The sequence below is a fragment of the Microchirus variegatus genome (assembly GCF_963457635.1).
Source record: "Microchirus variegatus genome assembly, chromosome: 6".
NCBI lineage: Eukaryota > Metazoa > Chordata > Actinopteri > Pleuronectiformes > Soleidae > Microchirus > Microchirus variegatus.
Genome location: NC_139807.1, coordinates 3020093 through 3037518, shown reverse-complemented (window position 1 = coordinate 3037518; position 17426 = coordinate 3020093). Strand labels below are relative to the sequence as shown.

The 17426-nt window shown below is 42.2% G+C and overlaps 3 protein-coding genes across 3 annotated transcripts; 2 read left to right on the top strand and 1 right to left on the bottom strand.

The window, feature by feature from the left end:
- Positions 1-14: 14 nt before the first annotated feature.
- On the bottom strand, positions 15-2772 carry cetn4 (centrin 4). The gene is made up of 5 exons (XM_083891637.1): positions 2690-2772; positions 2323-2478; positions 1415-1543; positions 763-900; positions 15-234 (listed from the first exon to the last, which is right to left on the bottom strand). The coding sequence occupies exons 1-5, from the start codon at positions 2690-2692 to the stop codon at positions 145-147; spliced, it is 516 nt and encodes a 171-aa protein (XP_083747763.1). The 5' UTR covers positions 2693-2772; the 3' UTR covers positions 15-144.
- Positions 2773-4273: 1501 nt separating this feature from the next.
- On the top strand, positions 4274-6124 carry bbs12 (Bardet-Biedl syndrome 12; the record flags this gene model as incomplete). The annotated part of the gene is made up of 1 exon (XM_083891389.1): positions 4274-6124. The coding sequence occupies one exon, from the start codon at positions 4274-4276 to the stop codon at positions 6122-6124; it is 1851 nt and encodes a 616-aa protein (XP_083747515.1).
- Positions 6125-10087: 3963 nt separating this feature from the next.
- fgf2 (fibroblast growth factor 2) lies at positions 10088-17423 on the top strand. The gene is made up of 3 exons (XM_083891256.1): positions 10088-10325; positions 12496-12599; positions 15851-17423. Exons 1-3 carry the CDS (start codon positions 10148-10150, stop codon positions 16034-16036), a joined length of 468 nt encoding a protein of 155 aa, XP_083747382.1. The 5' UTR covers positions 10088-10147; the 3' UTR covers positions 16037-17423.
- The last annotated feature ends 3 nt before the right edge of the window (positions 17424-17426 follow it).

Here is a 17426-nt window from a genome sequence, read left to right as displayed (position 1 = left end):
TGAAATATATTTATTTGTCTTGCATTGTAGAAAGATAAAAATATCTTAAAATATTTATTTACAAACCCAAAAGAAAGTTGCTGTAAAAAGTGTCCAGACAGAAATTTAGAAAACCGACAAAAAAAAGACACAAAACACTGGAGTTCAGTAAAGATTCGTCTTCTTCATGATCCTCAAGAACTCCTGCTCGTTCACCTCCCCGTCTCCGTCGCGGTCGGCCTCGTCGATCATTTCCTGACAAGAGAGACGCGGTGAGTTTCCACGGGTGTGTACTTGTATTTTTTACATAAACAATGACCTCGTCAGGACAAGCAGAGACCAAAAACCTAGTCCTAATGGGTTAGGGTTAGCTCAAAGGAGCTTCTCACTGTGGAGAAAAGGCGAGATTCAATTTGGTTGTAATGCACAGCTTCACCACCAGATGCCACCAAATCCTGCACACTGAACCTTAAAGAGTTCTCAACACATTATCTTTTTAAAGGGATCAAACTTGAGTCAACAGAACATGAATAAATCATACATTTGAAAAATTCTTCTCTGCTTTTACTGCAAGTTATTATGTTTGTATAAAGCCTGTGATTTTAAAAGCAAAATGACATTTTAAACATTAAAAAGGTCATATTTCTTGTCAGGTTCATATTAAATGTATATATTTTGCCCATTCTTTTTCTTATTCCTTCCCCTATTTTCTATTCGTGAATGTTATTTTAATCCTAATTGTCCCCCGATTTAAGTATTCTGAAAATCCCTTCAGTCACAAACCTGTAACTCCTCGTCGGTGAGGTTTTCACCCAGCTCTTTGGCCACTCTCTTCAGGTTCTTGAAGGAGATTTTCCCCGTGGAGTCGTCGTCAAACAGCCGAAAAGCCTTCATTATTTCCTCTTTGGAGTCCTTTTCACTCTGTCAACAACGGACAAAACACACGATAAACGATGTTTCATAGAAGAAAATCACCAAACAAGAACCAATTATACATTTAGTGAGAGGAAGTGAAAATGTAAGAGCACAATATTTGCATTTGTATTGTAGGAATATCAAATCATTTATATCACCATTTTGGTAACTTAACCTCCATGGATTTCCCTCACATTTTCAGCTACACACAATTCTATTGATTTATGTTGAAGCACCACAAGGGGGAGCCTGCATCTTTCTAGTCATTACAGGACCTTGAGATTGAAATGTAAAACTTTTACATCCTCACATGCCCACATGCATGAGAATTATGCGTCTACTAAATATGACACAGGTTTGTATCATTGTAAAAAAAAAAAAAAATATCAGTTGGAGAAATTTGAGACAAGAAAATACAGTCAAACAACATTTTTTTGGGGGTTGTCTGGAATTTCTAATCCTCGACTTCCGACTAAGTTTCCAGGTTTCTCTCGTACAAACAGCCTCGTGTCTCACTCACCATTTTCACCGTCATCATACTGAGAAAGTCGCTGAAGTCGATTGTTCCAGAAGCTTCTTTATCGATGTCTGCGATCATCTTCTTGATCTCCTCTTTCTTTGGCTCGAACCCGAGAGCTCTCATGGCAACCTGTGGCATGGATGCAGATTATTGTAATTATGGTAACATTTTATTATACACAATTCGGACAGTTCTAGGGATGTTTTTGTAAATCATTGCAGAAAATGTTTTAAGTTGAAGAACGTGTTGATTAATGTTCCTCAAACCTGTAAATTATGTTCTCCAAGGTCTTGTTTTTGTCCACAAACTTAAATTATTCCATTTTAATCATTTATTTATTATATGTAGCAAAGAAACCAGAAAATGTCCACATTTACAAAGCGGAATGATCAGATAACTTGTTTTAATTCTTTTAAAACAAATGATTAATTAAATAATTGATGAATGAAGGAATTGATTCTGCCCTAAATTACATTTTTCCTATGGAAAAACTATTTCTCAAAAACATCAGGACAGAAATTATCCTTGAGTGTGGAGTGGACTTTACAAAAACAAAAAGATAAGGACGATCGAACAAAAGAGGAAATGACATATTATTGAATGTTTTGGTTTGTACATTGAATGGGTTATTTATTTCCTTTATGTGTTTTTTTGCAGATCTTAGTGTAAATACGGCCTGTTAGGTTTAATAAAGCATTCAGTTGTCTGCATGAAACTGCCTTGTTTTTGTTTTTATTGTTTGACAAAAGGACAGTGTGTAAGAAAGTGTAATATTTTGTTTGTTTGAGTTTCTATGTGTTTCTGTGATGGACTGGCAACCTGTCCCGGGTGTACTCTGCGTTTCGCCGTGCAGGTTAAAGCTGTAAAATGATGGATGGATGATGGATGGATGGCTATCGAGGACTCACCTTCAGCTCCTTCACGTCTATTGTTCCAGTCCCGTCAGTGTCAAACAAATCAAACGCCTCCTTGATTTCTTGTTTCTGCTCCTCGGTCAGTTCCACTTTAGGACCAGTCTTTTTCCTCTGGCTGGTAGAAGGACCTGCTTTGCGGAAACTCGAAGCCTGGAACAAAACAACAACAGGAGGAAGCGGACAGGTGAAGTTTTTGTTTACCCAGCCATGCTAGCTCACGTTAGCCTCCATGCTACTCTACGAGACCGAACAAAAGTCCACTTTCCACGCTAAAAGCAACATATCGTCATCGTTCAACACACGGTGTGTGTGCGTACAAATCACAACAGACATGAAGAAGAAAGAAGAAAAACGTTTTTACCATTTAATTTCACGATTCGAGCAGAAACGCGTCAGTTCGGTGTTTGGTATTCGGACGTCAACAAACCGGAGCAGCAACGGCAGTTACTCTCTGTCTAATGACACGGCAGCGAGCCAATAGGAACAAGGAGAGCAGCGTGACGCGGGCGTGTCAGCCAATCATGGAGCAGAAGGGGGCGGGACGTGGCGGTGACCGCCAATACGCGCGATCGCTTCACTGTCTCCCAGCAACCAGGAAACCCCGCGCATGCGCAGTGTGTAATGTTCGAGTCAGGGAAAACGCACACAGACATGATACGCTGAAAAAAGAAGGTAAAACGTAACTTTATTACTTTATTTATGGATTTATGAAGTTTGTGTGGCGGGAAACTCCGTGAAGATGTTTTTATTCATATATATCATATGTCAATATAGAAATATATAGTGAATACAGCCTGTTAGCTTGATTTGCTAAAGCCTGTTGAGCTTTATCTTCTCTTGATGCTGCATGTTTATTGTGTTACACAGTGTAAGTTTGATTACTATTAATATAACAGGCTCTTTGCATGGGAGCCATTTTGTCATATTGGAGGAAGAAAGGTGATATTTTTCATACAATTAGTAGTTCTGTTCAGTTCGTGCTATTGAAGTGGGACAGTGGATTAGCATGTATTGTGAAGCTGGGGAAGCTAAATGGTACGCAGCCATCATTAACTTGATTATTTACACCTGTCGTGTTCCTGACTGTGACCTGACAAAATGGCTGCGGTGCGAAAGACCCTTCATAAACAAAACGTATTGGAACCAAGACTGGAAAAATAATATTAATATATAACAGTAGTTTCTGGGAGTGGTAAACAATGCACAGTTAGGAGAAACGTGTTAACAATCAAGTGAATTAAATCGCATTTAGCTTCTCTTCGTGTCAGAATTTGGGTTGCAAATGGGTAGAACATTCCAGAAACTCTACTTGGGATTGGGTATTTAAGTCTGGGAAGTTTGGACATATTCCAAATGAGAAACTTTATATGGGAAGTTTTTTGCAACCCTAACTAGAATACATGCAAGTTAGCTGTCACAACTGTCCCGACTTGCATGAATTGAACAGACTCAGCGTTAATGTTCTTGGAAATGTCTGATTGAGTGATTTCCAGGTCATTATTAACAATATAAAATATGGTTTTCTGTGTTTCATAGATAAAAGGAACAATTTGTAAGTATTTTAGGCCCATTTCAAATGTCCCTGCATACTTTACTCACCATATTATCCCATAATATGGAGAGTGATATCTAAATTGTCCTGTTTGTATTCTATTTACTATGGTGCTGTATCAGTTGCACTGTTAATGTTGTTGCCAGCAGTATAAGATAATACTCCAGTATGGATTATAGTTGAAAAATAAACGCAGAGGAAAATAAAATAAAAATATCTCTTGACAAATACTTTGACATTTGTTAAATTGAATTATAAAATCATCACTAATGCTCATTAGACACTAACACCTTTGACATACAAATTGAGCGTAATGTTTTGACTACATTTTCTTTTTCATGGTAAATAGTGAACAACTCTCATTCTTTTTAAAAAACGTAGGCACCTTCAGTGATGTTCGGATGTTCAGTTGTAAACCTTCGACAGCATGTGGGACTGCAGCAGCTCTCGGCACTGGCAGGAATCACACATTCCTCTTTGGGTCCAAACAAAAAGTACAAATTCATCCAAGACGACGCGAGCGGGGAGTCTGTCCTCGTGTGTTCGTGTCTCCGCGTCCTCGAGAACCTGGAGCTGACCTGTGCCGTGGGTCAGCTGGTTTATGAGACTCTTCAAGTCCACCAAAAGGTCTATAACTCAGGATCAGGATGCCTGCTCTTTCTGGCGGGAGCATGGAGCCGTGCCGCTCTGGAGTGCCTTCACAGAGGCATATCTGTGTCACACATCATCTCAGCGATGTCTGAAGGTATCGATATGTGCATAGGCGTTAGCAGGAAGTCCAGCATCTCGGTTGAAGGTCTTGGCGAGGTGCAGTCGGAGAACAGCGCTGCCACAGCTCCTCACTGCATTCCACAGGCATCGAATCACCTGCAAGGAACAGGAAGTTACGGTGACACGGTTCTGAACGCTCGTGGACAAAGGAAAATGAAGCTCAGCAGACATTTTTGTGAGGACAGATCCAAAAACGTATCAACAGCATCACAACCTAAACCTATCAACATCGCACACATTGCTGAGGGATTGAGACACGGTCGTATTGATGCAATGAATCTGGTCATAGAAGTCCATCGGATGCAATCCAAAAGTAATCAAGACGTGTTTGACATAACTAAAGTAGTGACTTGTGTTCTACCTTGTTTACCAGAGGAACATGCTTGTGTTTTACCGGGCTGCGTTGTTCTTCTGTCTGCTGAGCAAGTTCCAGTCGTCCATCATTTCAAACAAAAGCTCTTAAAGGTCGTTTTTATCAGCGGAGATTTGTCGCATACCTACCGCCATCTTGGCTTCAGTAGGCCGAAGGGAATACAGCGTGTGAGTGACCACTCGGCTTTGGCAGGTTCAAGCAGAGAGGAGGAGTGGGTGGTTCACGTCGTGGCACTTCTGCTGAACCTGGAAGTAAACCTGATACTAGTGAGTGGGCTCGCCAGTGAGAAAGTGATTCAACGCTGTTGTGCGCATCACATACTTGTGGTGGAAAAAGTGAAGGCTTCCGCTCTGAGCGCTTTCGCAGCTGCAACGGGAGGCGTTCCAGTGACTTATGCCACACAGTTGAGTAAGCACTGTGTCGGCACTGGGGTTAAGGTCGCCATGTGGAGGGACCTCAGCGGCGGCACTGGGAGGAAGTCTTTAGCAGCTGTGAGTATTTCCACCAGTGGGAACAGCAGTTTGGTCACAGTCATCCTCACGAGCTGTGTCCAAAGTAAGCTGCAGGTCCTGGAGGATCAGTTCTGGGCCTGTGCCTATCGTTTACACCACGCACTGACGGACAGAGTCGTCCTTCCTGGTGCTGGAGTGACAGAAATGCTTTGTATTCACCACCTTCAAAACTGGACTGGTGATTCCACGCAGCAATCCAAGGCAGAGAAATCATCTAATCCGTACAGGAGTGCAGTGCTGCACATCATGGCCGATGGTTTACTCGATTATATATCCACTGTCATGGTCAACAGTGGAAGATGTTCCAAAATCAGAGCCAGGACTGTAGTGAACCAACACGTGCAGAACTGTAACGGACATTTAGACGACGCCGCAGCGTTCTCGAAGCTTTTCTCAGAGTGTGAAAATGAAGACGGGTCATTTTCTGACAGAGCACCTGATATAAAAATCTATGATAATCTGAGTGTGAAGCAGGAAGCATGGAGGAAAGCCTTAGATCTGGTTTTCCTGGTCTTACAGACTGATGCAGAGGTGATCACAGGTTTGGACCAAAAAAGTGGCTCACAGGAAAACCTCATGCTGTTATAATCTTCACGTAGCATTCTGTTTTTTTTGTCCTCAAATGGGTCGGACCTACGAAATATCTCTTTTTTATGACTGGTTAAATATGTATTCTCTTTAGCTGAAGGTTGATATTTGTTGAAGATGTAGTAGTTTCTTTTTCACCACATGGGGGTGACAAATAATCACATGAGACGCACATTTCTTTCTGAATGAAGCTACTGTGTAGGAGGCAAAATAAAACTCAAGATGTAAAATGACCAATGACCAATTTTCTATGTTTGTTTCCAGATTTTCAGGATCTACGAAATCACACCATTAACCCTGATATTCTGAAAACCCACAACGAATGAGTAACTCTATGAAATGATATTGTCTCACATCTTTGTCAGTGTATTTTTTTTTTTCTATTGGTGCAAACTCTTCCCAGCAGGCCTGACTCATCTGTCACTGGATGTACATGATAGAGCGTAAACACCTTGTTTCATGCTCACTTAAGTCTGGGAAAACAAACCCTACGAGTCCAAAACCACAATTAAATTTCCGTCTCCCGGGTCACATCGGGAATTCAGTGGTGCCAGTATATGTTTTAGTCTCGGTACACTTCCTTAATGATATTTGCCAGTGGCTCGTTTTTGTGTCCACAGCTTGCTCCGCTCAACACTTGAACGACTGACTCTGCTTCCATGCCAACCGCGGTGGTTTTATGACTGGCTCTGTCGCAGTGTGAATAACCGAGGGGAACAGAACTCCTCCAGACAGGTTGGGAAGTTATTTTAGGTATTTGAATTTGGGATATTTCCCCCCTATCCTACATGGTCGTTAAAAGATGACGGGAATATTTAAGAAAAATATCTGTTCTGACACTGAAAAATGTGTCACGAATGAGTAAAAATGCGTTAAGTGTTTAAAATGAGTATTCAAATCGCACCTGAACGTCGCGTTTGTGCACATTTTAACCATTTTTACCACAGTTTAAGAACACCTGCTCTCACAGGTCACAGCAGCCTCACAGCACGAGTCTGCTCTTCTTTCTGTTCTTCTCTACGTCTCGTTTTCCTCATATTTAGGGATTTTAAATCGAGTTGCAGAGCTTTTCTGCACGTTTTTGTATCGAGGGAAGACAAAGATGTCTCTGCTAGCTAGCAAACCAAAGACGGTAGTGGACGATTAACCTTTTTTTGTAGCATTATAACGTTTAAGCAAGAGTTTTGCTGGTTGCAAACCCTAAACTACTTTTAGTCTTGACTTTTTCATCACATGCCACTATTTCATAACTTTACATACATTTAAAAGTTGGTCCATTGTTGGAATTTAGGTTTTCCTATCAACAAACGTGCATCATTTGACAAACTTCATCACAAGTGACAAAACAAACAAAATCGAGAAATGTCAACTACCTCGGAAACAATAGCAAAACATGATTCAGAGCGAAAAAGCCACGCTCTCCGCTGTCTTTACACAGTTTCCTATTGTATTGTGCCGCATTTACGAGGTGTCGATGTGAGATCTTCCATTTCCTCCCTGATCAGCGATGGGGCCTCACATGTGTGTTTTTTAAAAATAGTCGAACAGAAACCTCACAGTGGCTTCGCCGTGGTGCCATAACAGTCCTGACTCAGGCTTCACTCGGCGGGCGCTGAGGCCGTGAGAGGGCGGGGTGTGATGTAACACAAGCAACATTTAGGGAGGAAATTAGGATGGTTTGTGACACGTGTGAGAGTTCAGACGGAGTTCACGTTTAGCTGAGGAAACTTTTAACGGACGCATTCGCACATTTATATCATGTTTCATATAGAATATTACATTCAGCAAGATATCAGTTAAAACAAACAGCCAAATTAATATCAATGTTGGCAAAAGTGATAGAAATGTTTTTACTTACTCCAAATACTCACAGGTAAAGGTCACCTTTTTGTCAGCTATATAAATAAAGTGAGCAAAAAGTGGAGACGGGTGCCAGAGTAGAATGTGTCACAGGAGTTTATTTTTTAGGAAGAAACCACCGGTCAACCATAAATCATGTTCTGCTTACTACGGTCACCGACACACGCCATTAATGCTTGTGGTTTTCGTGTGGCCTAAAACCCAGACACAACAGAAACGGCGTAATGTGGCATATCTTGTAATGTGACGACAACAGTGTGGCACAGTTCAGAATGAGAGCAGGTGAAATCAGAATCCAAACCTGATAATCTTCATTCATGCACACCTGTGTGGAATGTGACGACTCGATATCGGTTGAATAGAAAAGGCCTTGACTCGTGATCTCTGTTTTGTCTCTTTAGAAATCGAGGTTTAAATAAAGTGCAATTCCCTTTGCGTCGTTATGGAGCTAAATGACCAAAGATTCTGACAGGTGTCGCATACCGTATTTGTTAGAGTTGCATATCAATGACTGTCTGCCATTAGCTTGGCTAGCGCCGGACTGCATCTCAATCCGGAAAAGGTCTGGAAAAGGTTTCCCACTCAAGAGGCTTGACCAACGGAGGTAGATCAAAATGCCCCTGTACGCAATCGGAGAGCTTTATAACCCATCGGACCAATGATTCAGATGATGTTTTTTAGTTTCCTCAGAGAATTCCCTCTATCACGTCAGGGATTTTGGGATTGATTCTCGAAGTTGGCCAAACCGGTACGCTTGTCAGCAGAGTGAAATCTGATCGGACTCCACTGAGTTCACCAAGGCTAGTCTGCCTTTATAAACTCTCATTCCTGTGCAAAGCAGAGCTGTGAGGAGTCGTAAAGTAACAATGCTTGGGAGTCAAATTGAGGGGGGAAATCTGTTTAGAATGCCGTGTTTTAAGATTAAAATATCGATATTTGGTGGAAGGGTTGAGCACCCTGTACTTTTTGGTGTAACTGGATCTCGGTAATTGCACGGTTGGCTCATTCCCCTGAACATACAGTAATACATGCAGCAAAGTAATGTATAAAACGGTCCTGTCTTCCTGGAAAGGAGTCTTAATCGAGACAGTGCATGGGAATGCATCCCAACATCTCAATCCTTCCTGTTGTTGACTCCCGCCTTACAACTTGTTCGTGTCTCCAGCCTTAGTCACTCCAATAGTGTGTGGCTGGATGTCAAATTTTTCACTGACCTGTTTTGAAGAGGGGTGGAGGGGGTGTCACTAATGTGACATCAGCCAACAGACTGTACACAGATCCAGTACTAGTTTCAGATGTGGTAACTTTTACCCAGAGGTTTTTAAAACCAATGCTTATTCTGACAAACGCACACAGCCCTGTGGGGGGAGTAGTAATTAAAAGCACTCAATCATGATGTCGGCTGACGCTCTGCTTTTTCATCTATGTGTGGTAGCAGCTCTACTTCACGTTGTTGTGTTGTTTTAAACCTATGAATAGCACGGAGTGAATCACTGAATGAGCGCTCTACGCTGCTACGTCTTGAACGGACTGAATGAATGAAAACACTGGTTCTCTTCACATGGCTGCTGCTGCTGCTGCTGCTGCTGCTGCTGCTGCTGCTGCTGCTGCTGCCCTCCTCTTCTTCCTCCACTTCTCCGGGGTTGGTGGGTTAAAAAGAGGAGCATTAGTGGGCGTGAGCATGCGAGTGTGTGTCGGTGCTCCCAGGGCGCATGCGGACTGAGGCCCAAAAGGGAAAGCCTTCCACACAGATCTAAGCCAGCTGCCCTGCTCTGTGTACTTCACTGCAAAAGGTTGGACGAAAGGGGGGAAACGGCGTGCATCCCCTCCACCAGTGTGATCAGAGCACACTGGCAAAGCAGCTGCCAGCTCTACAAACAGCAGCCGAGCAACAAGTAAGAGACGTTTACCGTTGGGTAAAGGCTCCTCTGGGAATCCTTTCTACGTGAGATCCTCGGGATTCAGAGGGCACTTGCCCTGAGAGTGGGGGGGGGGGTGTTCAAGCAAACTGACCCCTGGGGTTAAGTAGACTCAGTTTGAGTGGAGGAGGGGAGAAGGGTACTGGCAACGGTTAGTTAGTGGGAGGTGGGAGGCCACGGTGGGGCTCCTGCACTGCTCAAGGAGGAGACGAAGCAGTCGCCGGGGAAGCGGGGGAAAGAGGAGATGGCCACAGGAGAGATCACAACACTTCCCTCCACACCTGAAGACGGCAGCAGCGGCGGCTTCCCCCCCGGGACCTACAAGGACCCCAAAAGACTGTACTGCAAAAACGGGGGCTTCTTTTTGAGGATCAAGTCTGACGGAGGAGTGGACGGAATCCGGGAGAAGAACGACCCCCACAGTAAGTGATTCCAGTCCCCCTTAGTTCTTCTTGCTTTGCACACGCAGCACAATGCGTCTTTATAATATGCAACAAGGAAGTAAGCAAAAAAGAAAAGAAAAAAAATCACGGAGGAAAGATGTGAACTTTCCAGCTTAGGTTTAGTCACTTGAAAACGTTAGTGTGGGTTCTGTTTCTGCCTCTGGAAAGAATAATAGCTCAAGAGAAGTTTGCCTTAAAATGAACTTAATCAGTGGGAACTTTGTCAGTTGTGTTTTTAGTCAAACGCAGATCACCGTGCTGAGTCATAGCCACTCAAGCTGCTCATTAGTACGTCACGCAGGACAAGCACAACATGGCCAGGACAAGAAAATCCCTAATTTGCCGCGGAGGTTCCAGTCAGTGTCAATGAACTTCAGCCCCGTCCTTATATCTAATGATCTCTTATCTCAACCTCATTTATTTAAACATTTAGACTTTGAATACTTGTCTTAAGTGGACATTTGGATGCCCTTGTTTGGCCTGGACAGCTGCGACACCACCCCCCCCCCACCCCCCCCCCCCCCCCCCCCTTGGTGGCGTCTGTATCACTGAGTGAGGTATGTGGCTTCTGTTGCATCAGTAAAGGAGGAGGAGATGAGTGGGAACATGAAGGTGGATGTTGTTTCCTTGGAAAACACACGTTTGGAGGAATGTTACCCAAGATATCATTCGATATTCCGAGCAGGTGTTTCCACAGCAGATGGAATGATTCAGTTAATCTTCACTGAGCTGAAGCCAGAGCTATAGCTGTTGTCTATGAATCTCCCTTTTCTTCTCAGTTGAGGAGTAGCAATGAGTCATGAAGCACTAATCGCTATTAATCATTTAACTCTTTTAGCCCAAAAATACTTTTTCAAAGTGACCTGAGCTGCTCTTCGTCAATGGCCCTTTTGTAGAAGCTACCCACGGAAGCTGCCAGCCTTGTACCTGCCAGTGAGAGCTGGAAAAATATCTTTCCCGAATGTATCCAGGCATCCTCGAGGAAAGGACGGTTACGCTTATGCAGATGAGACTCTGCTCTTTCACGAGCAGATATCGTTTAGCCTGAGAAACCCGCGACAAAATGTGTTTTCTGAGGGATTAAACGTGTCCAGGATACATCCAATCGCTTTGTCTTTTATTCAGGGAAGAGCTATGATATGAATCGTCCGTGGGGAGAGCTTAAATGTTGACAGATGCGTGTTTATCCATCGTCTTAATGTGGATTAATTCTGGGCAGAATCTCCAAATGTACCTCGAGGGAGGGATTTCACTTCTGTTTTGGTGTTTTTTGTTGTTTTTTTTAGCCTAGAGTTAAGTTTGCATTTTTTTTTAATAATAATACGTTTCATGAGCTCAGACTGCTGTTACATAATAGTACAGCGTGGAGGCTGATGTCAGTTATTGTAACACTGGAAACCTCTGGCCTTTAATTCATTCACTCCCGCTAAAGTTCAAGCCAGTGTTGATAAAAGAACAACAACAACAACAATTCTCACATACGCTCACATAATCAAAGGTGTAATGTTGCATTATAATGCAATAATAATGCATTTTATATTTTTTTGGAGTAATTTACTTTAATTTTCAACCTATATTCAAATCCATATTTACATTCAAAGAAAATGTAGATTTTTTTGTGTGTGTCAGCACATTGAGTCCTTGAATTTGAGGGAATAGGTCCTGGAAAATCCTTTAAAAGTCCTTGAATTTGATGTCAAACAAACTGTGTGACTGTGCCTTTAAAACAGATTGTGGAGCTTACGTTGTTGCTTGGTTCGGGTAGTTGTTGGTTGACTGTGTCGTTTTAACGGCAGATGGCATCCATGTTGTTGCATTCCTGCCTTCTTCTGGATTTAATCATCCGTTCTCCTCTTGATCTAATTCTCGTGCAGCTCTACAGTACTGACACGACCGCCGTACAGTACCAGAGCGTGTGGCTGCAAGCTGTGAGAACGGACCAACAAACCGTCTCACAAGCCTGCTGCAGCGCACCCTAGTGGCAGCTTTAAGCACCTGCTTTGAGCTATGAATCAACCCAGAGAGTCTTTATTTTTTTGGACCGTGAAATCTTGAAATCCGCACACAATCTTTATTAGATGTGGCTCGTTGTTACGCACACACAACTTTAAAGATATTTCTTCTTCTTCTTCTTCTTCTTCCTCGTCAGTAAAACTCCAGCTCCAGGCGACCTCCGTGGGGGAAGTGGTCATCAAAGGAGTCTGTGCGAACCGCTATCTTGCCATGAACAGAGACGGACGACTGTTTGGAGCGGTGAGCGATGAACGTGCATCCAAACTGTGTTTTCCTTCCTTTTTGAATATAGTATCTTACACCCAAATGTCTTCCAAGTGACAGATAGAATATCAGTAAACCACAGTGGTCTGTGAATAGATACTTTGATTAAAATGAAGGTTTGCAACATTTTTTAAGTTGAATCAAGTAAAAAAAAAAAAGTATGATAATAAGTTAGTTTCTCCACTTTGTTCTGAACTGGAATTAGATTTTAACCGAGTTTAATTTGAATCCTGGAGTCGTCACAATCTCCCATTTACCTTCAAATTCGGCATTATTTTTTTGCAGAAATTGGAGAAACTTGGTGTTATCACTGGTGCCGTCGTCCCAGTTTCGACCAGGAGCGTCTTTGTGTGCATGTTGTCCTTATGTCTGTGTGGGTTTTCTGTTGCGGGTTCTCCTGCTTCCTAACCCACACACTCTTAACGACACGCTGATTAGGTTTAATTTGAGACTGTAAATCACCCGTGGGTGTGAATGCGAGTGGTTTATTTTGTTGGTGACGCTCTCACCTTCATGTTTTTGGGGTTATCTTCAGCTCCCCACACATTTCTCACAGCAGAAAGATTACTTTTTCTCCTTCAGTAATGATGTATAGAGGCTTTTAGAAGGTTTGGATGTTTCCAGGAACTGACTTGAAATAAGATAAAGATAGATCGTCCTTTATTAGTCTATTTATGCAACAATCTGCTCTCACCACCATGATGAACAACTTCCCTTTAAAACACATCAGTCACACATTAAAGTCATTAAAGTGTTTTCTTTGGCCTTTAATGGTGAGAAACACCAGCTGGACGCTGTCTGTTTGTCGTGGTTGTTGTCGGTGATTCATGTGGTTCCGGGGTTGTGATAACGTTTTCGACATCTCATCTATAATTTGCATTTCCTTCTGACGAGAAGCAGCACTATTATAAAATAAAACTACAACACCGCACTCCTACCTTTGCAACAAGAAGACCCGGGTTTGTGCCCCAGTTAGAACCAGGGCCTTTCTGCGTGGAAATTGCATGTTCTTCCCCTGTGTGTGTGTGTGTGGGGGGGGGGGTGTGGGGGGGGGGGTTCCCACAATCCAAAAACATGCAATATGGGGATTAGCTAAATTGGACACTCTAAATCAGGGGTTCTCAAAGTTTTGATACCTGAGGGTCAATTTAGGAACCCAACATTGGACTGAGGGCCGCCACAGGAAAAAAAAAACAGAAAGAAATCCAGTTTGTAATAATTTTAATGACCAGATTGCAGTTCTACAGTTTAACGTTAAGTAATATAAGCGTTAATATAATGTAATTTAAGCATTAATGTAATTTAAGCATTAATATAATAACGCTTTATAATTTACTGGTTCATTTCCCAGTATTTTGGCCATTATTCTTACCTTCTAATTACAGGTTAATACCAAGTAACACATTTCTGTTACCATATATTTACTGGGTGAATAGCTAGTAATTGGGGGCTGTAGCTACCTGCTTATTACCAGCTTATAACCCAATAATACACTAAAATTCACCATATAGAAACCAGGTAAATACCCAGTATTTTTGTTTACACTTATTGGTCTGTATCCAGAAATGTTGTTAAATAAACATTTAACAAGTTTAGTAGCTCCTGGATTAAAACTATCAACTGTAATTCATTGCGGGGCCGCCAGAAATGTTTCTGCGGGCCGCCATTGGCCCCCGGGCTGCACTTTGAGAACCAATGCTCTAAATTGACCGTAGGTGTGAGAGTCAGCTGAGGGTGTATCTATCACCCCTACAGCAGCTGAGGGTGTATCAAAAACGTATAACCAGTTCGTCAGAGATGAGGGGCTGCCTCATTAGGACCAGGTTTTTGGTCTCCATGAGCACTACTGAACCTGACAAGGTCGGTGTTTATTGCCAGAAATGGCCACACGCACAAACAAACATTTGAAATAGTCTTTATTTCAGTCACATATTGCATTAATAAACAATTAAAACACACATGTTCATAATTTTGACCTTAATAGTATTATCAATAATATTATATGTTGTTATTTTATCGGCAGACATCCTTCTTCTTCTTCTAATCCTTTGGCCAATCAATACAATTTTAACTGTGCTTCAAAATTAAAACCAGTTCTTTATCACACATATATGACTGATAAATGCCACAAAACAGAAGGCGCCACCTTTTAGTTCTGCTGATTTTTAAGTTCAAAAAACATCGTAGAGATTTAAACAACCCTTCAGTTTCAGTGTGTTTTCAGTGTTGAGGTAGAATTATTGTGTTATCCCTGACTAACCGTACCGCTGCTTTTAAACGATGAATTAAAAACGGTCCCAAGAGGTTCATGGCACATTAAATGAAAATGTCATCTGACTAATAGCTTAATAGTAGGTGAGGTAAAAAAAAATTAAATAAAACAACAAAAGTCTCTTGTTGGATCATTCAGGTCAGGTGACGCCCAGCGAGACGGTGACTCTTTGGCCAGACGCTGTGTAACTAATGTTTTCAACAAAGGACAATGTTGTCGATGAATCACTCATTTTACACTGATCTTCACGTTCAAACGCTTAAATGTATGTTCTTATAGAGTTCATCTTAAATTGACAGCTTTGTTTATCGTTTACAGTCTTTCAGTTTATCTTAGTATTTCATGTCGTGGTTCAATGTATCCGCTGAATACTCCTTCAAAATAAAGGTGCTAAGTTTATTTAAGGGGTATGTTAGCATCACCTTTTGTAAAACAATATTCTTATCACCTTTTTCCCCCTCCTCACTGATAATATTTGAAAGATTCAATCAAATAATTGGAAATGTCAGGACAAGAAAACCACATGTCCCAGTCTTATTAAAGGTACAGTGTGTAAGATTTATGCAACGTTTACTGGTAAATTAGCATTTTTGCTGTTGAAAACAACACCTATGTAGGTCTTCAATTATGTCCATTGTGGGCTACTGTAGAAACACAGTTGACCTGGGTCATGATTCTAAAAATAAAATTTTGGGGTGAAGAAAAACAACACTTCATACTAACAGGTTATTGTACACTTAAAAACCATTTTACCTTCCATTTCGGCCAAATATAATCATTCACCTGGACACACTGGACCTTTAACATATTTGGAACACATGTGATTTAACTCCTCCTTATTCCAGAGCAATTTCACAGTTCATTCAGTATAAATGTGTGTTTTCATGTCCACATTGCTACTTTTTCTCGCATTTAAATGGTGCGTCCTTCCTCTTTTGTCTCCTCACTCGCACAGAGACGAGCGACGGACGAGTGTTATTTCTTGGAGCGTCTGGAGAGCAACAACTACAACACCTATCGCTCCAGGAAATACCCCAACATGTACGTGGCTCTGAAGCGGACGGGCCAGTACAAGTCGGGAAGCAAAACTGGACCGGGTCAGAAGGCCATTCTGTTCCTGCCAATGTCCACCAAGTGTTAAATCCGAGACGGTGATCGTGAAGAAGACGAAGAAGACGATGTGACGAGAGTGTTGCCCCCCCGCCCGCCCAAAAAAACAGCTGTGATTTTTTTTTCCAACTCTTCCATCCTAACGAGTTATTTATTGTTTTTGTTCGCACACCTGGCTGCCTCCCAGTCAAACCAGGCTTTTAACGTGAGCCAAGTGCCTTGCTCAAGAGCGCCAACAACGGCAAATGCAGGATTATTTTTCTTCACTTTTTTTGTCTTAAATCATAGCAGCAACACGGAGATTTCTTCACGTTATGATCGTGCAGAGGTGACTTTAGTGCGGACTTGTTCGGAAAAGGGTTTGAAGTGAGAATTTCCAGATCGTGTCAGAGTGAACCCATGTGAGGCCAGGCTCCGCCCCTAACCTGGATGTTCAAGAACGTTCTCCTGTTGTTGCGAGTCTCTCACTACGTTCATCATATATGAACGGGGTTAAGAAGGGTCACTCAAATCTTAAGCTATTGTGACTTGAATTTAAGAAGAAGAGAAAGGACTGAAAGTATATTTAGAAGCTGATATTGTCAATTTTTTTTTAACTTAACCTGTTAAACAACACAACTAAGCACAGTAATAACACTCAAATCAAACTTGCACAGCTTCTCTCTGCATACTTCACACAAATCACGTAGTATTAAAGCTCCAGTGCGGTACCTCTGTCGCCCTCATGAGGAATTCTAAGTATTTACCACCACCACCTCGCCTCAAGACGCTTGGAAACTTCTCACTTCACGAGTGTGTTGTGTAGCTTGTATGCTTCCACTCTGTTGCGATGTAAAAACGCGTCACTTCCTGTGCGCAGGAGGGATCTATAGCGCTCTGGTAGATAGTAGTCACACAACAGTCAACTGTAACCAAAACAGCACTATTTTGGCTATATTTATAACCATTACGTACTACAGTATATATACCTGGCAGGAAACTGTCAGCGTCTCTTCGCTGGTTGCCAAAACAGTCGAGGTACAAGTTTATCAGAGGGTTGAAGATGTCGCAGGTGTGGAATAACGTCCACCTGAGGTTATTGCGCCAACGGCGTGGATTTAAAGTGCGGCTTCAAACCACCGACGGTTGCCGAAGCTTTGTCCTGCCAACGTGGCGGCGTAAACAAATTGATGTCGTGTGTTCTGTGGCGGTCATGAGGTATGCTGCTATGCTTCAAGGAGTACTTTAAAGGATTGTGCGGATCGGAATATGCAGCAGGTCCAGGAGCTGTGTGCGTTTAGCCGTGCGGCTCATTTTGAGTTATCTTTGTGGAGTCGGGAGATCCACTGAGCAACACTGTGGTCAAAAAATGACATCAGCTCTGTGTATTTCCAGGGTTAGTGTTAAATAAACCGTGTTAAAACGCCCCACATCGTGTAGTG

Bases quoted from the DNA above. Each gene is read 5' to 3' on its own strand.
- cetn4 (XM_083891637.1), bottom strand. The intron at 1,544-2,322 runs GTGAGTCCTCGA...TCCATGCCACAG, and splicing joins TAGACGTGAAGGAGCTGAAG to GTTGCCATGAGAGCTCTCGG. The intron at 901-1,414 runs GTGAGTGAGACA...CGTTGTTGACAG, and splicing joins GTATGATGACGGTGAAAATG to AGTGAAAAGGACTCCAAAGA.
- fgf2 (XM_083891256.1), top strand. From the start codon at position 10,148: ATGGCCACAGGAGAGATCACAACACTTCCCTCCACACCTGAAGACGGC. The intron at 10,326-12,495 runs GTAAGTGATTCC...CTTCCTCGTCAG, and splicing joins GGAGAAGAACGACCCCCACA to TAAAACTCCAGCTCCAGGCG. The intron at 12,600-15,850 runs GTGAGCGATGAA...TCACTCGCACAG, and splicing joins ACGGACGACTGTTTGGAGCG to AGACGAGCGACGGACGAGTG.